The sequence below is a fragment of the Bactrocera neohumeralis genome, chromosome 4 (genome assembly GCF_024586455.1).
Source record: "Bactrocera neohumeralis isolate Rockhampton chromosome 4, APGP_CSIRO_Bneo_wtdbg2-racon-allhic-juicebox.fasta_v2, whole genome shotgun sequence".
NCBI classification, from domain to species: domain Eukaryota; kingdom Metazoa; phylum Arthropoda; class Insecta; order Diptera; family Tephritidae; genus Bactrocera; species Bactrocera neohumeralis.
Window position 1 is genome coordinate 30,817,482 of NC_065921.1, and position 17,807 is coordinate 30,835,288.

The window sequence follows — 17,807 nt, forward strand, 5'->3', positions numbered from 1 at the left end:
TAAGTATCAGGCGAAACAAACTATTTGTTTTGTTGCCCCACCCTAATGCATATGATAAATAAATAGTTATGTATTATTTCTATGTACGTACCTTACTTTTTTTTTTTTACGAATTCATACATGTTTTTAAAATATGTTTTCAGGTGAAAAATTAAACAAAGAATGCATTCTTATTTAGCATGATAATTTATTTTATGTGGGTTTTAAATAGCTATAACGGCAAAAATACAGCTACATCAAAAAAGATTTTGTTATACCATAAATGTAATATTTGATTATAACAATTATGCCTTATATATTTTGATATTTCTTTAGAAGCATTGCCCAAACATCTGGATATCTAGCTTGTAAAAAATTTGTTAATTTTTGAGCATTTTGAGCTTGTTGTGGCGAACAATTACGACAGTTTCGTAAAATAACTTCCGGGAGAGCAGCTGAAATGAAAAATATGTATTTATTTTATAGATTTTTTTTTAAACAAAATTGGAATATATATAGCTACTCTTTTATATACGAAAAACTCCAAACGTTTTTATACTTTCGGTAAATTTAGAATAAGTATAACAGATATTTTATACATATATTATATATATATATTATGTGTATATAAACTGGTCCATAATGACAATGCAAATTTTCATTATTCGTGCCCTAACCAAGAGCTCAAGTTTACTACCATATCAAAAATTTGTGTATCACTCTTACAAGGTGCGTTCCAAAGTAGACAGGACTTTTTGAATTTAGCGCTCACTGGTGGCGCCATCTATATGTCGACTGGTGCGTTAGAATCTGCTATCTTTATCGACTGTTCAGTGAGATTTTCATGATATTTGATTGATTGGAAGTGAAGTTATTGCGTTTTAAGTGTCAGTATGTTAGTGTGATCGGTGCGAAAATGAGCTTCGAACAAAGAGCCACAATTAAAATTTGTGTCAAAATTGGTAAAACTTTTACCGAAACGTTTCAATTGATGAAACAAGTTTACGGCGATGATTGCCTATTCCGTAGCAGAGTGCACGAGTGGTTTCAACGTTTTCAAAGTGGTCGACATAAATGACGATCAACATGTGTGCCAATCAAAATCCGTGATCACCGGAAATTCCATGGAAACTGTGCGTGAATTCATCAAAACTCAGCCAAAATCATCATTGAAATTCGTGGAAATAGAATTGAACATCTCCAAAACATCGATTTATCGCATTTTGACCGAACATTTGGGCTTACGAAAGGTTTGTGCACGGTTTGTTCCGCACAAATTGACTGACGACCAAAAATTGCTCAGAATCCAACATTTGAAGGACGATTATTTGACCAAAAATCACATTTTAAATACTCCCCATATTCGCTTCGTGCGACCTTTCCTTTTCGGAAAAATGCATTTGCCCATGAAAGGAAGCGTTATGCAGACGTAAAGGCCTTTCGGCCCGCGAGCTAAAACGCTCGTTGGACATGCTTTTGGACCATGCAAAAAATTGTATTGAAGCAGAAGGAGACTATTTTGAATAAAATAAGTTGATTTTGCCGAAAAAACCATTTGTTCTGGTTTTTTTTTAAGTCCTGTTTACTTTGGAATTCACCTTGTATAATATCGAAGTTGTTTAAGTCAAATAACAAAATCGAAAACAACCCTCTATGTATTTTGGTTTTAAATGTTGGAATTTATTATATTAAAATTAATTTATGTCGTTGATTTAAACATATCAGTCATAAAGAAAAATTTTAAAATAATTAATATCTCAACACAAAGACTCCTTTACTGAATATTTTCATTGATAAATATGAAAAATACATGTTATTTTGAGATTTGCTACTATTTTATACTCATGTACATACTATACATATGTACACTGCTGGTCAATAGGTTAGACGCACGTTTACTTGCATTACAATTGTTTAAATATTTATTATCCCCCATTTATTTAACATCGATAAATTAATGATAATTTAAATATGATATTCAAATATTTATTCAAACTTAACAAAATTGTGTTTTTCAAACATTTTCTTAAGCTACTCAAAAAAAGGTGCCTTTTTCTTGGTCATTAGAATAGACGCACATAAGCTTTTAAATTTTTTATAAGAAAAAAATTTTTTTCAACTTAAATTTTAGTTATTTTTAGAAATAAAAAAAAATAATTTCAGTAATGAGTACTTCCTCCTTTGTTAGTAATAACTTCATATATCCGGTCATTCATAGAATGATACAGGGAATCTATGCAGCTCAAGGAAATTTCCCTCTAAGCATCTTTATTAGCTGCAGTTAATGTTTCCTTTCCGTATTGCTTTCCTCCTTCGTATACCTTCCGTGTTGGCCAGCCCCAAACATTTTCAATTATGTTAAGATCTGGAGAATATGGTGGCCAGGTCATGACATTAACGTTTTGACTTGAAATAAACGACTTTACTACTCGGGCGTTATGAATGGGAGCATTGTCTTGTTGAAGAATCCAAGGAATTGGTCCGAAGAGATCTCTTAATTGTGGAAATACGGACTCCAACAATGTTTTGAAGCGAGCGCCGTTCATCTTCTGATCGATAAAAATGGTCATTAGAATAGACGCACATAAGCTTTTAAATTTTTTATAAGAAAAAAATTTTTTTCAACTTAAATTTTAGTTATTTTTAGAAATCCGTCCGTCTATGCAAGCTGTAACTTGAGTAAAAATTGAGATATCTCGATGAAACTTGGTATGTGTCTCCTTAGTACAAAAAAAAATCGAGTGCGTAGGTGGGCGTAATCGGATCATTGCCGCGCCCACAAATCGTCATTAACCGAAAACATATAAAGTGTCATAACTAAGCAATAAATTAAGATATGAAACTGTAATTTGGTAAAGAGGATCACAGTGGCAAGGCGCACATGCGAAAGATTTTTTAAAAAGTGGGAGTGGCCCCGCCAACCACCACTAAACCACTTAAGCTACAATAACTAAATTTGGTGGGTACTAATCTTATAAGAACTTCCACCGATAGTGTGAAAACGGATGAAATCGGAGGATGACCCTGCTCACTACCCATATAACGGTACTGTTAAAAACCACAAAAAACGCGATACATAAATAACTAAATAAGGCAGAAACATTGAATTTTCCCACCGAGATGAAAGTTTTCCTGGAACCGGTTTGAAAAATGGACGATGGGGGTGGCAGCGCTCATTTTTTGGTGAAATCCCATATATCGAGACCCGACCAACCGATTTCGACAAAATTTAGTGTGTAGCATTCTTTTGTCATTTCTATGTCACATTGTGAAAATGGGCGAAATCGGACTAGTAGGCGTGGTTACTTTCCATATAGCACAATTTTAAATTCCACTTGATGTGTTTACTTTCCAGTACCCAAATCAAGAAGTAATTAATATAACGAGATAAAACTGTGCACGAATAAAGTCTTTAGTGTGGGCCACCTTATGATCAAAAATTGTGTAAATCCAATTAAAACTACTCAAGCCCCTAGGCACGGAATATGTGGACCCAATGCTTATAGACTTCTGATCAAAAATATTGGTCAGTGTGTGATATATAAACTTAAATTAAGTGATAATTCTTCTCTTATAATGGTAAGTCTGTATGTAGAAATGGGTTGAATCGGAAATCGATATCTTAAAAACAGCATTTTCGGCATATTTTAGTGTTTTACTAAGAAGGGTGAATATATAGTTTAAGCAAGTTGAATATTATATAACGTGTACGGACAAGATGTGTGGATCGAAATTGGATCCAAATTGGTTTGCAAACTATCGTTTCCGCAGTATCGATTTTGAGAATGCACCACGTACTGGAAGGACTTTCGAAGCCGTTGGTGGATGCAAATCGTCGAATAATAATTCGAGAGAATGCTGAATTGTCTATGGCGACCGTTCAAGGCTATGTTGTCTGTTTGGTAGAATTTTAAAGGGATCGTTTATTTTGAGCTTTTGATCGACAATGCCACGATTAATTCAAACAGTAGAAGCGAACCACTGAACAATAGAAAAGGTGTAGTGTTCCATCAAGATAATGCGAGTCCTCATACAAATTTGATGCTTCGCCAAAAGCTTTTTCAGATTAAATGGAATGTATTAACACATCCACTATATTCTCCAGACTTGGCACCTTCGGACTATTACTTGTGACGGTTTCTGCAAATTTTTTTGGGTGATAGAAAAACTGATGTTCAAAATTTTTTTGTGCAAGCATTTTTTTGTTTTCTGTTCTTTGAGGCAAAATATTGGAGACGTATTTATTTTTTATTTCCTTTCAATGTGAAAAACGAAATTAAACAAGTAAGGAGGAGGGGCTAATTTCGGATGCAACGGCACATTTTAAAATCTTTCAACTTTGAGGAACCAATGCCAGGGAAATGTCTTAAGGTGTAAAAGTCAATTATGCAAGAAGGAAGTAGGCGTGGTTGTCGTCCGATTTAATATAACTACCTGATACTAGTAATGAAGGATCTGCTAACCTTCAAAAACATCAATAAAACAATTTAGTTACAGAAATAAAGTGGAAACAACTCAGTTGTTAATATTTAATATTATTCTAATAAAATGAATGAACGTAACTATCTTTCCCCTTAAAACGAAATTCACACGCTTCATAAAAGCTTAAATTTCTGACGCAGTATATTTTATATATTATCAGTCTTTTCTTTTCTTAATCTCTGCGATATATTCTCACTTCTTATGTTAACTGAAACTTATTTTACCTATGCATATATTACAATATATATATATATATATATATGTATATGTGTATTCATCATGTAAAAATGCATACCTCTATACTTTATTTACAATATATATAAAACATTTTCATAATTCAAATACCTATCGTATTGACCGAACTTTGAAGTAAACTCACCTTTCAACTGCCTACCAAGTTGGTCACAAGGGCTTTTTTCCAAAACACACATGATTTGTCTGCTCACAATAACTTGATTATTAAGAAGTTTGTTTATATTTTTGTCATCTGAGTCAGTTTCACAAGTACATATAACCAAAAGCAAAAAAATACATTTAAATGCAATATCTTTTGTCACGTTAGTAATTTTCATTGCAAAATAAAATTTTTCAATAATGAAGAGCTATATTCTATATACGAGTATACACAATTACATGCATATGAGGAAGTATATAACCCTGTCTTTGGTCTTACATACCTGTGCGCATGTGTTTCCTTCAGATATATTGAATAATTCTCAGGTATTCGGTACTTAGTAAGCAAAATTGTTTTCACTTCAATGTGACTTAATTTGTTCGTTGTTCTCACAGTTTATTCATCATGTGTCTGGAACTTGGGCAATTCGGTCCATGTGTATTTTGATAATGCTATGTCATATTTTTTCATTTCAAAATATACATAATATGTGACCTGGTCTACGGAAAGGGGGCTTAGGTGTCAAAAAATCAATTTTCACTTTTTAGTTGATTCGGATGGCTTTTTCACGTGATAGAATCCAAATCAACAGAACCACTTACACAAATGTGATAACAGAACATCCGGAAAGAGAGACGAATGAAAACAAGACAACAGCAGCTGCGCGGTATTAGAGTAAACGTCACTTCTTCAGTGTTACTTTTTTAAATGTTCCACACTAGCAACTTACACGATGAACTATAATAATATTCCGACCAAAAACAACACTTACTGGACGTCCTTGAAGCCTCTGGAAAGGAGAACAATTAATGAGATAACGAGAAACTGACGAAACGAGTTGTTTATTTTTAACAGCTGTTTCCCAGAAAACTAGTTTTCGCACGTTAGCTCCCTTTTCGTAGACCAGGTCACATATAATGTTAAAACTAATCCCCCATGTAGTTCAATCATCCTCGTTTGAGCTTTGGGGTTTGCCAAAAATTTGATTTAGTCAATGGATTGCTGATTACTATAGTTTGTTTTCCCCACTTTATTTATTTTTTCTATCAACATTACTTCTTTTGTCTTATTAAAGAAAGAATTTGTTTAATAATGTGTGGTCCGGATAAACGTTGCAGAATCTCTAGTAATGGTTTGCTTAATTTCTTTTCTTCGTTGTGAAATGCTTTTTATTTACCAATATTATTTTTCTTAATTAAATCTCAATAAAAGTCCTCCTTGAATTTATTAAGAAACATTATTTTAAACTTCAATATTATTCCCTGCAATATTTATATATTTTTCTTTAATTATTTCTCAATTTCGTTTTAAGAATCACTGCACTTCTAAAATTTTTTAAAATTTCGATAGTTCAAATTACATTATTTTTAATATTTTTTAATTCACTAATTTCTTTATTTTTAGTTTATTAACTAATGCTTCTTTATGTTATATTATTGCAAAACATTATGTATTTTATTTGAAATTATTGTAGATATTCTATATATATAAAGTGGTTGTCGGATTATGTCAACGAATGTGACCGATTCCGTTTTAAAGTGAGAAGTTTTTTGCTGCGCAAACCAGGTTGTTAATTGTTTTATTTTATGGGTATAATTTATATATAATATTTATATATAATATATAATTTATAATATAGTATAATATATAATTTAAAGTTTAGTTTACTTATAAATATAGTAACCTGTTGTGGTTTTAGATTATTCATTATATCGGGTATATATGTTGAGTGTATCCATTTCTCAATGTTGTTTTTCTTTCGTGTTTTATTGTGTTATGTAGTTTTACCTTTTACCTTTTATCTGTTTCTATACTTTTAAATTTTGTGTTCTTTGCTTTCGTGTGTTTCACTTCATTTTTTCCTTGAGATCTGTATTTGATGGGAAGTTCGTGAGGTTGTTTTTCCACTGCACTATGCTTCTTTTACTTTTCGAGTTGTACGCGAATAATACAAAGGACTTTCTCCAATGTATTCCCAAGGACTACCCAGTAAATTGAGCTCTTTGTTGTTGTTGTTTATACTAATTAGTTGTGTTTTTATTTGTGTTACTAAAGGAAAAAAGAAGTGTCAGTTTGTATATGGTCAAGCGTTGTGCATCAGTGCATCCTTCGATATATTTATACTACTGTGATCAAATTGAAAGGTGAATTTTGTGTATTTCATCTCCTTCAAAATATTCCCTTCCCGCTCCGCTGCGAAAAATTCTCCGTCGTGATGGCCATCAGAGCCTTCTTCGATTCAGCTTTTGTATCCTCAATTGAGTCAAAACGGTGTTCTCGGAGTAGTCATGTGAATTTGCTGAATAGCCAGGAGTTACACGAAGGTAAATCAGGCGATTGCGGTGGTTGCGGCACGATATTCGTTGAAAATTTGGCGAAATGGTCACGAATAACCAATGCAGTATGAGATGGTGCATTATCGCACTACTTTGTTCAATAAATTCAGACATAGTAAAAATCGAAGAATTCACTTTTAGTGCTTCACAAAGCGACGCGTATCTCAAATACTAATAAATATTTTGACGTGAAAGTTAGCACAGATGTCAATAATAGTACTACCAACTTACAGAAAGAAAATGTACCGATTCGAAAAACACGCGAAGTATAAATTATAAATTCGCCTTTCAATTTGATCACAGGAGTACAGGAGTTTTGAATATACCTATTTGCAGTCTATTTGATTGTCTTTATAAGTTATGTGTTGGAAAAGTCAAGTATTTATACTTTCACCAAGCAAAGCGGTAGAAAGAATCTGGTAAAAATGTCAATAGTTAATTAATAACATATCCTTTTGTGAATTATTTTCGTTTGAAAGTTAAAACGGTACGATTCATATTTTCTTAAATTATCTTTTTACTGTAAGGTTTACTTTACTTAGTTCCTTTTCTTCTTTTTCTTATGTCAATAGATATGTTTCTATTGTTTGTTTAATCTTATCGTAGTATTCGATATTATTTTTTTGTTTCTATGCTAATTTTTGTAGGTTACTTTCTAAATATTTTCTCAGAATTCAATGTAACATTTTTATTCACAACCAGTTTCTTTAGTAACTTGGAATGAATGGGATGATTATATAAGGACACTGGTCTCCCTAAAAGTTCTTCAAAGTTTTTGCACGCTTTATCTCAATTTAGGTAAAAAATAAACTTTACACTTGCCCATAAGTTTGTCTTTATAATGGGTTGTCAAAAAAGGCTTGCGGTATTTTTATTGATTTTTTTTTTTTTATTGAAATTGAAATGAATTTTTGATGACTCATGCCCAGCTCTTGACCAATGCTACGGCTGCTACTATGCCGGTCTCTTTCGACCAATTCAACGATTTTATCGCAATTTTCGACGACAGGCCTTCCGGAGCGTGGCGCATCTTCGACCACCTCTACACCAGAACGAAAACGTTGAAACCATCGTTGTGGGGTGGAAATGGAAACTGTATCGGGTCCATAAACTGCACAAATTTTATTGGCGGCTTGAGATGCATTTTTGCCTTTATCGTTGTAGTACTGTAAAATATGCCGTATTTTCTCTTTATTTTGCTCCATGTTTGCGACGCTATAACTCACGAACGACACGCCGAAAATAAACGACAATCAATCAAATACGCGTTAGCGCGATGAAATGAGCTTTCCAAAAAGGTAAAGCAAGACCCGATGCGACGAATAAAACTAGAACTACGCGCTTTCAGCGCCAACTAGCGAAAATACAGCAAAACTTTTTGACAACCTATTATTAGTGTAAACATCTATTTACATATAACCCATCTGTTGCGTCAAGCGACTTTATAAATCTGAAAATATTATTTTAAATATAAATATATTGTAAAATTACTTAAATAATTTATATATATAATAGATTACTATGAGATTACTGAATTATAACTACATATAAGTACTTCCCTTTTTTATATACACTGTAACACTAGTTTAAGCCGTTAGGTTAAGTTTTAAGCTAAGCGATGAAATCCGTGTAATAAAGAATTCAATTGTACAAAAACGGTCGTCTTTTTAACCGGCATTTTCTAAATTCGCTAAGGCACAGGCATTCAGACGTTTAAAGTAAATCGCTCATCCCAATTCATTTATACTTCTCAAAAAACTTGAGAATTTTTCACCATCTGTCATCATAAATTTTAATTTTAACCATCATTTAATTCCTTCTCTTTATAGTATACAAATCAACTATCAGTGAAGGTATCAGAATAAACTTTGCATAAATAGTGCCCTCAAGGTATTTCGTCAAACGTCTAAAAATTTCTGAAAGCGGTGCATATCTTTTCAAGAACCCAGACCCTAAATATATGGCTGATTTTTTATGGAACATATCGGTCAATCAGTGAGGTCTGGTTCTGAAATTCGGTAACCCTCATACGCCTTATCGAACTTGCGGTTGACTTTATACCACATGAAATAACGAAATTCGGAAACAAGTTCTTTTAAAAGCAGCCAGTTCTTTTAAAATTTTTTACGGTTCTCTACAGCCGTTAGATTTTTTTCACGCAAATTTTCACCTGCCGAAACTCGCTTCAACGCCTATAATTGAGAGCTGATATATAAAGTTTGCTGACAAACCTAAATGCACGGCACTCACCTTTGATGCGATAGCGTTCCGGAGAAAAAGACAAATTGGTCGGTTGCGTATGCGAACACGGATTGATCGAGAAAAGAGTCTCGGCGCCGTCCGTCAGTTGCTTTTGTTCATGGTGTCCAGTGTCCTCGTGTGTGGTGTGAAGATGTGGTGTGTATGTTGATGATGTGGTGGGCATCATGCCGATGTGTTGAGAATGCGGTGTGTAGTGTGAGATGAAAAAAAATGATGCGCATGATGCCAATGTGTTGAGTATGGTATGTGTAGTGTGGGGTGAAGATGTGTTGAGTATGGTGTGTATGTGTGGGGTGTAGTGAGATTATATTAAGAGGGGGGCGCAGAAGCTCATTTAACCACACAGTAATAACAGTGTATCCTCTTGCCTAAAATTGATGATATTAGTTTTGTTCACCTAACGGTTGTTTGTAACACCTAAAACTAATCGAGATATATAAAGAGTTATGTATATATAGTGACGTATTCTGCCATACACATACGGTTTACAAAATTTGTTTACAGTATTTTCATCTTAATACTCTAAGTGCTCTGAGTGCGGCTTTGGCAAAACTGCTTTGTTTGCAGTTTTGGTTTATATTTCAACAGAAAGGATTTAGATTCATTCCTGCAGATGATAATATATAAATTTAGTCTTAAGTCACCATCTAACAAATAAAGACGCACTCAAATTTTAAACAATTTTGAGTTTTATTTTTATTTTTATGGCATAGGGCCCTAATTACGTAAGTATAAATGTAAATGATAAGAATGACAAGATGTGCTAAATTCAGAGTGACTGTCAGTCTAATGGGTTTAGTGTATACGAGAATATTTCCCAAATCATCATCCAAATTTGTGCCCTACAAATCTTTTTGAATCCTCTGACGACAATGTGAAAATAGGTGATAACCCCATCCACCCATATAACGGTTTTATTAAAAGCTACTAAAAAGCAGAATCAAAAACTAAAAGCGTTAAAGACACCAAATTTTATAACAAGATTTATACAAGAGGGCTTTATAGAAGCTGGTGACCAAATTTGACGATTATGTAACACTATTCTGACTTTCTCTATGTTTAGTATGTTGCAGTCTCATGCTTATGTATTTCCAACTGCCCATTTTTCAGCGGCGGACTCGATTTTCTGAATTTAAAAAAAAATTTATATATACACAGAGAAAACAAGTTCTTAAAATTTTACAGTGATTAAGGCTGTTAAGAAATATTGAAATATATACTACAGATAATTCGCGACCAAGTACCTTTCGCATTTTACTTGCCTTATTTTGACCATTCTTTGAATTTAAGTATTATCAACTACAGCTGCTACTACTTCTTAAGAAAAAGAATCTGTTGATTCATCTATAGACCTTTTTATTGTGAGCTCGACACAACGCTGGCAAAAATTAATGAATGAAATCGGAAAAAGCATTAAAAGGAAAACTTTCATATATTTCGAAGGAAAGGCGATGTAGAAACAAGATACGTATATAAGAATACAAATCAAAAAGAAACATATTTGATGAAACTCCCGATGAAGATATTCGAATGACTGCGAGTTATTACTTCAAAGCTAACAAATTTTATGTTCTGGTAGATTTGAATTTCTCGTCGAAATCTTACTAAAATTAATGAGTTTCGTAAAGAAAAAGCTGGTTTCTTGAAAGCATGGATCTTAATGATTAAGAATATACCTACTTAGTTTAAGAATGAGTGCATATCTTTATACATAAAGAATTTTATTAAGGGGGGGTAAGGTTTGTTTCGTCGAAAAAATACCTTTTTTCGTGAATTTTTTTAGAAAAAATTATGCTGTAGGTTTATTTTACTTATTATTATATGAAAGTACAACATTTGAAGGATACTTAAAAAAAGTTTTATCGAAAAATAGCGAGGAATAACGGATTTATCGTCGATCTCTGCAGGCACCTCGAAAAAAAGTTTTTGTGCGGTGACCAGCCTACAGCATCACTGGATCATCTGAAACCAAAAAATTAAAATGCTTTCTTTAGTTTATTAGTTTATCTTTCAATTGACGTCGAGTTTTTTTTTTTTTTAATTTTTAAATTTTTCAATTTTTGGTACCATTTTCAAGCCAAAATGACGATTTTGGACGAAAAAATCGTCCTATTTGTTATTGTAAAATTCTTAGAAATTAAAATTTTTGGAAAAACTCGACGTCATTTGAGAGCTATATATATGTAGAATATTTGTACAAAATTTCAAAACGATCGATGCAGTAGTTTTTTCTGTAGGCTGGTCACCGACTTTAAAAACGACATATTTGGGAAAATCGATTCAAAGTTTTGTACACTCAGCGCAGGTAGTTAGAGGTACCGTTATTCAACCTGCTGTAACTTCGTTAGTTTTTCTCCGAATGACCTAAAACTTTAACACAATATTCTTGAGATGTTGATGGTTCAGAAAAAAAAAATAAAAAACTGGAGAAAAAAGTTGTCAAATAAACAAATTTCACTATCAGCTGTCTAAATTCACAAGTCTGCCGTCTGTCACCATAAAATTTCAATGCGCATTAGCGTTGCTTAAGGCGCATTAATTTTGCTCGTCTGTCAGGGCTATAAGCTTAATATGTAAGCAGCATATTGCAATGCTGCATTTCCATTTTTTATTTCTCTTTCAATAACTAAATTATATACAAGTATGAAGAGGCAATAGCGTTAAGGGGATATTCTCATGTGAACGCATACATTTTACAACTTTTTAGGAAAATTTTTTTTATACGTCAACAAAATTCAATCATTTTAATTTTTTTATATATTTTTGTTTGAAATGCACAAAAAATTTTTTTTTTCGTTTTTTACATTTTTAATATTTTTTTTTTTAATCAAAGCAGTCCCCAACAAAAAAAAGTAGTTCACTGGTCATGGTGATAGCGGATGTTCATGTTGTCTGAAATAAAAAAAAAAAACAAATCGATTTTTATTCAGTAGTTCTGCGGCTATCGTCCCTACCAAATATAATCAATTTCATTAAAAAAAAAAAAAATGTCGAACTTCAAAAAAAAGTCACGAAAATCTTTTTTTTTCGTTAAAAATCGTTTAAAAAAATATGAAAATATTTTCGAAAATAAACAATTCTGGTAGGGACGATAACTATAAATTAGTAGAAGAACATATGTAAATTTTAAAGCAATCGGTTGAATACTTTTTTTAGGACCATGACAGTTTCAGAAAATGATGATTCACGAAAAATGCGTTTAGAAACGTAGCAGCTGCAGACTTGTCATGGCGCTTGGTAGACAGTCGCTTACGACACGTTGGCGACTATGAGCTGTAACTTATCAAATACTATGAATTTCGTTCTGAATTTTTCATAGCATGTTTTCAATAGGTTTTACTGTCAAAACATAAAAAAAAACGATTTTTCGAAATGATTACATGAGAATACCCCCTTAAGGTCCAATCAATTTGTGGATGGTGGGCTTTAATCTTTCACGCAATACGCTCGATAGAACCTAATACTTATATAGAATCAAGAATGATAGAAACAAGATTGCGCAATGCGCATGTTTGCTTTCAGTCAGCTGTTCTTGCTGACGTCACGGTTGACTTATTATTCGCCCGCGCTTTCGAAAGTGAATTCGATAGTGTTTTCAAGTGTTGAATTAATTGTGAAATTTTATATTTTTTAAAATGCGTTGCGCAGTGTTCGGGTGCAATAATAATAATGGTAAAAATTGTGCTACGAAATGGAGATTTTTCCATTTCCCTAAAGATGAAACAATAGTAAAACAATGGATTAATTTTTGTCGTCGTACGGACAAAATTAATGTTAAAAATGCATGCATTTGTGCAGTGCACTTCGCGCCTTCGAAAGAAACTTGCGGTTTGAAATGGATAATTATAGCATTTTGATTACAATCATTTTACTTTTATAACCAAACACTCTTGTAGGTTTAAGTTCGCGGAATCCAACTAAGTTGTTACCTAGCGCTATTCCCACGTTAACCACTGCTCCTGCAGAGGCTAATGAACGGCAGAAAAGGATGGAGTCTCGTTCTAAAAAAGAGATGTTAACAACAATGTTGAAGAATACCGCCCCTCTTGAAGTAATTCAAGAAGACGAGGTTGGAGAGGCACCTCAAATTGCAGGAGAGGAGCTCATCGATGAGAAAGACGAGAAAATACTGCATTTGGAAACAGAAATGTTAGTCCTAATTGATATTGATGAAGTATCTCTTTCTTGCACAAGTATGTGTATTTCTTATTCTTTTTAGACAAAGACTGAATAGTGTTGTTAGAACTTTGAAGAAGTGCAAAAACGAGCAGTCAGCAGAAATTAAACGCCTTAGGATTTCCATTAAAACCTCGGAATTCCACAGAAATAATTTGGAGCAAAAACTTAGCTGCATTTTCACCAATGGCCAGGTAAGTGCCCAAATTCTAAAAAGTATTGCAAAATATATTAAAGTTCATTACACATATGTACATACATAGATTGAAAAATTAAGGGATGGAAATAAACGGTGGAATTTTTGCATACTAACCACTATTTCTTATCCTAATTATAATAATAATCTTAACTAACAATTTATTCCACTTATTTATACGCATGTATGTATGTATGTTTATTATATTTTTGCAGGTAATATTTTTCAACGTGTGTCAGTTGATCTAAATTCCACTGACCCAATTGAAAAAAATGGTGACTTGGAGATTTTCAACAATGACGGACTTGAGAATTTGGCAGGGTACATCTGCCACAAACTCGGTAAAGACAACCCCGAAATTTATGCCAATTCAGAAAATGGTTCGTCTTATATTTGGGTGGATCACCTTTCTGAAGGAGGACTCTCAAAACCAACAGATATGTTGATGAAGCATATGAGAGCCTTGCAAGCAGTATTTGACGATGTAAATGGTACTGATTTGCATATATGTATGTATGTACAAATTACGTCCAGAAGCACTTAGATTTAAGTAATTTTGTAAATTGTAGCTCGAAAGTAAAATAATTGTTTTTCAGAGCTAGAATGTATTTTAGGATTCGTTCCTTAAATAAAAACTTAATTGAACATATGTATAGAAAAAAAAGGAAATTAAATAATACAATAAATTGATACTTGGTCACAAAATATTCAATCTTTTTATTTGAATAAATGTACATGCTTGAAACAAACACAGCAAAGAGACAAAATTAAATAATACAATTAAATGAATATGTAGGTAAATGTTCACAATAAAATATTCACTTATATTGATATTAACTTTTGATGATATTCATGTTTTTGTATGCCTGCAATACAAAATTGCTTCTTATTGCAAAGAAAAACAAACAACTGAAAATCAGCTGATTGTACGTTGGTCAGCCGTGACGTAGATGCGCAGAACGAATAAAATTTGAACTCGTCATTGCGCAATCTTGTGTCTATCATTCTTGATATGGAATCGTAGAAATAAATTCTATTTAACAATCCAGTGCTCAAGCTCAATAGCGGGATTCTGTAACCAGTCTCTAGTCTCTATTTGAGACATTTTGAGGCAAAGTCTCAATTTGAGACTAGTTACTATTCACTAAACAGTTCTAGCGTTAGTCTCAAAAATTGATCAAACTTGAGACCTGGTAATTAGCAGGTCACAAACCAAAAAGAACTCTTGTCTGCCATTTTGAATATACTGAATAGAGATCATCACAGATATTAATCGATTGTAGTTATTTTCTATTTTGTAAGCAACTCAACACGAAAAGGTTAAAACTAAATCAATTTTACATAAATTTGAAACAAAGCCAACATACATTTTTACTTTTATTGATAATTATGTTTTTTGACTATGTTATAGAAAATGTAATATTTGTTATCGACATATTTAGTTTCATTCAAGATTAAAAACATCTCTGAATAATGAAATGTAATAGATTTTGTGACTGTCACAGAATAGCAAAATCGTCTCAAGTCTCAAAAATTGTCTCTAACTCAAAATCTCAAATTTAGAGACTTATGTTCAGTCAAGAGTCGTAAATCCCTTGTCTATGAAAATAACGAGATCATCACAACTTAATGATTGTTTATAGGCGATTTTTATTTTGGAGAGGAAATCAACACGAGTTAAAATTTCAGTTTGTTTTGTGTTCTAATTTTTCGCAACTGGTGTTCAGAAAATGCGATATTTGTTATCACATATTTAGTGTTCTTTCAAGATTAAAAACATCTCTGAAGTAATGAAAGTTGCATTTGTGTATCTTATTTTGCAAAAATCTCAGTCTCAAAATATTATAAAAATATTTTGGAAAATGAGACAGTATGACAGAAAGAAAATCGGCAAAGTTGTAAATCCCTTTGAAAGATATTACACGAGGTGTGGCAGTTTATAGGCGCGGGCGACGACGACAAATTGATTCAGACGATAGTAAAAAGGGAGATATGTATATGTTTGTTTTAATAAATAAAATGTATTTCTTAATTGACAGAGCTGATTAATATATGTGATAGAGTGGCCCAAATACCTATAAGGAAAAAGAAACGACAATGGGTTAAAGTAAAGAGTAGACAATGGGTTAAGGTAAAGTGAAAGGGAATGAGAAAAAAACTCGAACAGAGTTGCGCAACACAAGTTGCTCGTGTGAAGGTAATGGGCGTAAGCAAAAGAGAATCGCCCGAGAATTAGCAACAAAAGTTGTTTCATGTAATAGCGCTCTTACAATATCTATGAAAATAGCATTCATCGATGCCTGGTTTATCGATGTATATCGACCATCATTAGTGCTTTAGTTATTTACTTGTTAAGAAAAACTTTGTAGGTTCGAGGCTTAAGATATGAGTTCTATGCATAGAGAGGGTGTTCAAAAACAAATACATCAAGACTGGGCGAATCGTGAATATATAGAAGTGATAACAGCAAGTATTAAGCGGATAACGGATTTCCTTAATTCATTCGGTAAGATACTAATGTTTGTTTTTCTTTTTTTTAACTTGATTGACATACATATTTCGTGATTTTTGTTAGTGCACATACATATTCTTTGCATAAAAATATACTTTGGGTTAATTATAGAATAGCATCTCCCGAATTCGATGTTATAATGGGCATGTAAGGTTAGAGGATGTGTTCTAGATTAAGGCACAATTCCGATTTCTTTGGCGCCGCGATTTGAAGGTACCGTTGGAAAGAGGAAGTCCTCCTGATTAAAAAAGATATAGGATTATAGGTACTGCAAACGCTTACTTAGGAATCGTGCCTTTATGTACGAATAGAGGAGGTCCTCCAGATCAAAAAAAAAAAATATATATATACATATATAGTTGCCGCTGACTTATGGTTTTTGAGATATTTATATTTTTATTTATGAAGTGGAATCCACGACTCACACCAAACGAAATTCAAAAGACATGGAATTTGAAGAAAAAAGTTATGTCCAGATACAGTATACGAATTCTGGCAAGTGAAAAAGGTCGTAAGATTATTTGGAGGAAAGGTTGAACCGCTCTGGATAAACAAAACTGGTACTTGCTTTAAAGCACGACTGATCAGGTGCAAGTCTATTGAGTTGATAATGAAGAAATTTTATTATCTTGAAGTTCTAAAAACAAATTTTAAATAAAGTGCGGTCAAGCTGGGAATATGTGAATCAGTACCACGTAAAAAACTACCGAGTAACGACTAACGAATTAACAAAGCTGGTCTGAATACACCTAATATGTAATATTAAGACTGGGATTTAGAATAGCATCCCCCGATTTCGGGGTTAAAGTGGGTATGTACGGATAGAGGATAGCCTCCAAATCAAGAAAATATATGTATATGTATAGTTGTCGCTGACTTATGGTTTTTGAGAAATTTGTATTTAAAGTTCAAGAATTCAACTATTTAGAATGCGTGTTTCTCCAATTTATAATGCATTTTACACTTATATTTTATACTTTAATATCCACTAACTCGTTTATAATCATTTTTTTTATATTAAATATTTCAAATTCCTCCTACGAGGAAGCTCCCCTATCTCTACATACCCCATTTATACCGAAGTTCGTGTTTTTTACCCGACCGCCAAAGTAATCGGAATCGTGTCACAATATGTATATATTTTCTTGTTCTGGAGGACCTCCTCTGTCCGCACATACTCATTTTAACCCCGAAATCGGAGAATGGTATTCTAAAACTTACCCCAAAAATAACATTGGGGAAAACTTTTTCAGACCGACCCAGAATTTTGGGATTAAAATTGATATGGTCAATTAGAGGAGGTTCTCCAGATCAAGTTATGGCTGGGATTTAGATTAGCATCCCCCGATTTCGTGGTTAAAATGTGTATGTACGTATAAATAATAATAAAATAATAATAATAAATAGTAATAAAATAAAAAATACTAGTAATAACCCCCGATAATCGGGGGACTCCGTTATTTAAAATGA

At 32.7% G+C, this 17,807-nt stretch overlaps 3 protein-coding genes across 13 annotated transcripts in view; 2 read left to right on the top strand and 1 right to left on the bottom strand.

Moving 5' to 3' along the window:
• Nucleotides 1–166: 166 nt before the first annotated feature.
• LOC126756601 (uncharacterized) lies at nucleotides 167–5,100 on the bottom strand. Its single transcript, XM_050469802.1, has 2 exons — nucleotides 4,841–5,100; nucleotides 167–434 (listed from the first exon to the last, which is right to left on the bottom strand). The coding sequence occupies exons 1-2, from the start codon at nucleotides 5,031–5,033 to the stop codon at nucleotides 292–294; spliced, it is 336 nt and encodes a 111-aa protein (XP_050325759.1). The 5' UTR covers nucleotides 5,034–5,100; the 3' UTR covers nucleotides 167–291.
• A 7,784-nt stretch (nucleotides 5,101–12,884) lies between these two features.
• On the top strand, nucleotides 12,885–14,487 carry LOC126756595 (uncharacterized). Of its 2 annotated transcripts, none has more exons than XM_050469790.1 (4): nucleotides 12,885–13,125; nucleotides 13,350–13,602; nucleotides 13,673–13,823; nucleotides 14,041–14,487. In XM_050469790.1, exons 1-4 carry the CDS (start codon nucleotides 13,089–13,091, stop codon nucleotides 14,071–14,073), a joined length of 474 nt encoding a protein of 157 aa, XP_050325747.1. In that variant the 5' UTR covers nucleotides 12,885–13,088; the 3' UTR covers nucleotides 14,074–14,487. The 2 variants fall into 2 exon arrangements, with proteins under 2 accessions (XP_050325747.1, XP_050325748.1); XM_050469791.1 differs by having other exon boundaries at nucleotides 13,679–13,823.
• Nucleotides 14,488–16,143: 1,656 nt separating this feature from the next.
• Nucleotides 16,144–17,807, top strand: part of LOC126756605 (probable protein BRICK1-B) — a 153,849-nt gene continuing 152,185 nt past the window's right edge. For 9 of the 10 annotated variants that reach the window (XM_050469815.1, XM_050469814.1, XM_050469813.1 and 6 more), the window contains exon 1: nucleotides 16,144–16,331. In XM_050469815.1, coding sequence (XP_050325772.1) covers nucleotides 16,211–16,331 — 121 coding nt within the window. In that variant the 5' untranslated portion in view covers nucleotides 16,144–16,210. The remainder of the gene's footprint in view (nucleotides 16,332–17,807) is intronic. The other variant, XM_050469805.1, reaches the window with a different exon arrangement.

Bases quoted from the DNA above. Each gene is read 5' to 3' on its own strand.
- LOC126756595 (XM_050469790.1), top strand. From the start codon at position 13,089: ATGCGTTGCGCAGTGTTCGGGTGCAATAATAATAATG. The intron at 13,126-13,349 runs GTAAAAATTGTG...ACACTCTTGTAG, and splicing joins CGGGTGCAATAATAATAATG to GTTTAAGTTCGCGGAATCCA. The intron at 13,824-14,040 runs GTAAGTGCCCAA...ATATTTTTGCAG, and splicing joins GCATTTTCACCAATGGCCAG to GTAATATTTTTCAACGTGTG.
- LOC126756601 (XM_050469802.1), bottom strand. From the start codon at position 5,033: ATGAAAATTACTAACGTGACAAAAGATATTGCATTTAAATGTATTTTT. The intron at 435-4,840 runs GTGAGTTTACTT...TTTTCATTTCAG, and splicing joins ACTTGGTAGGCAGTTGAAAG to CTGCTCTCCCGGAAGTTATT.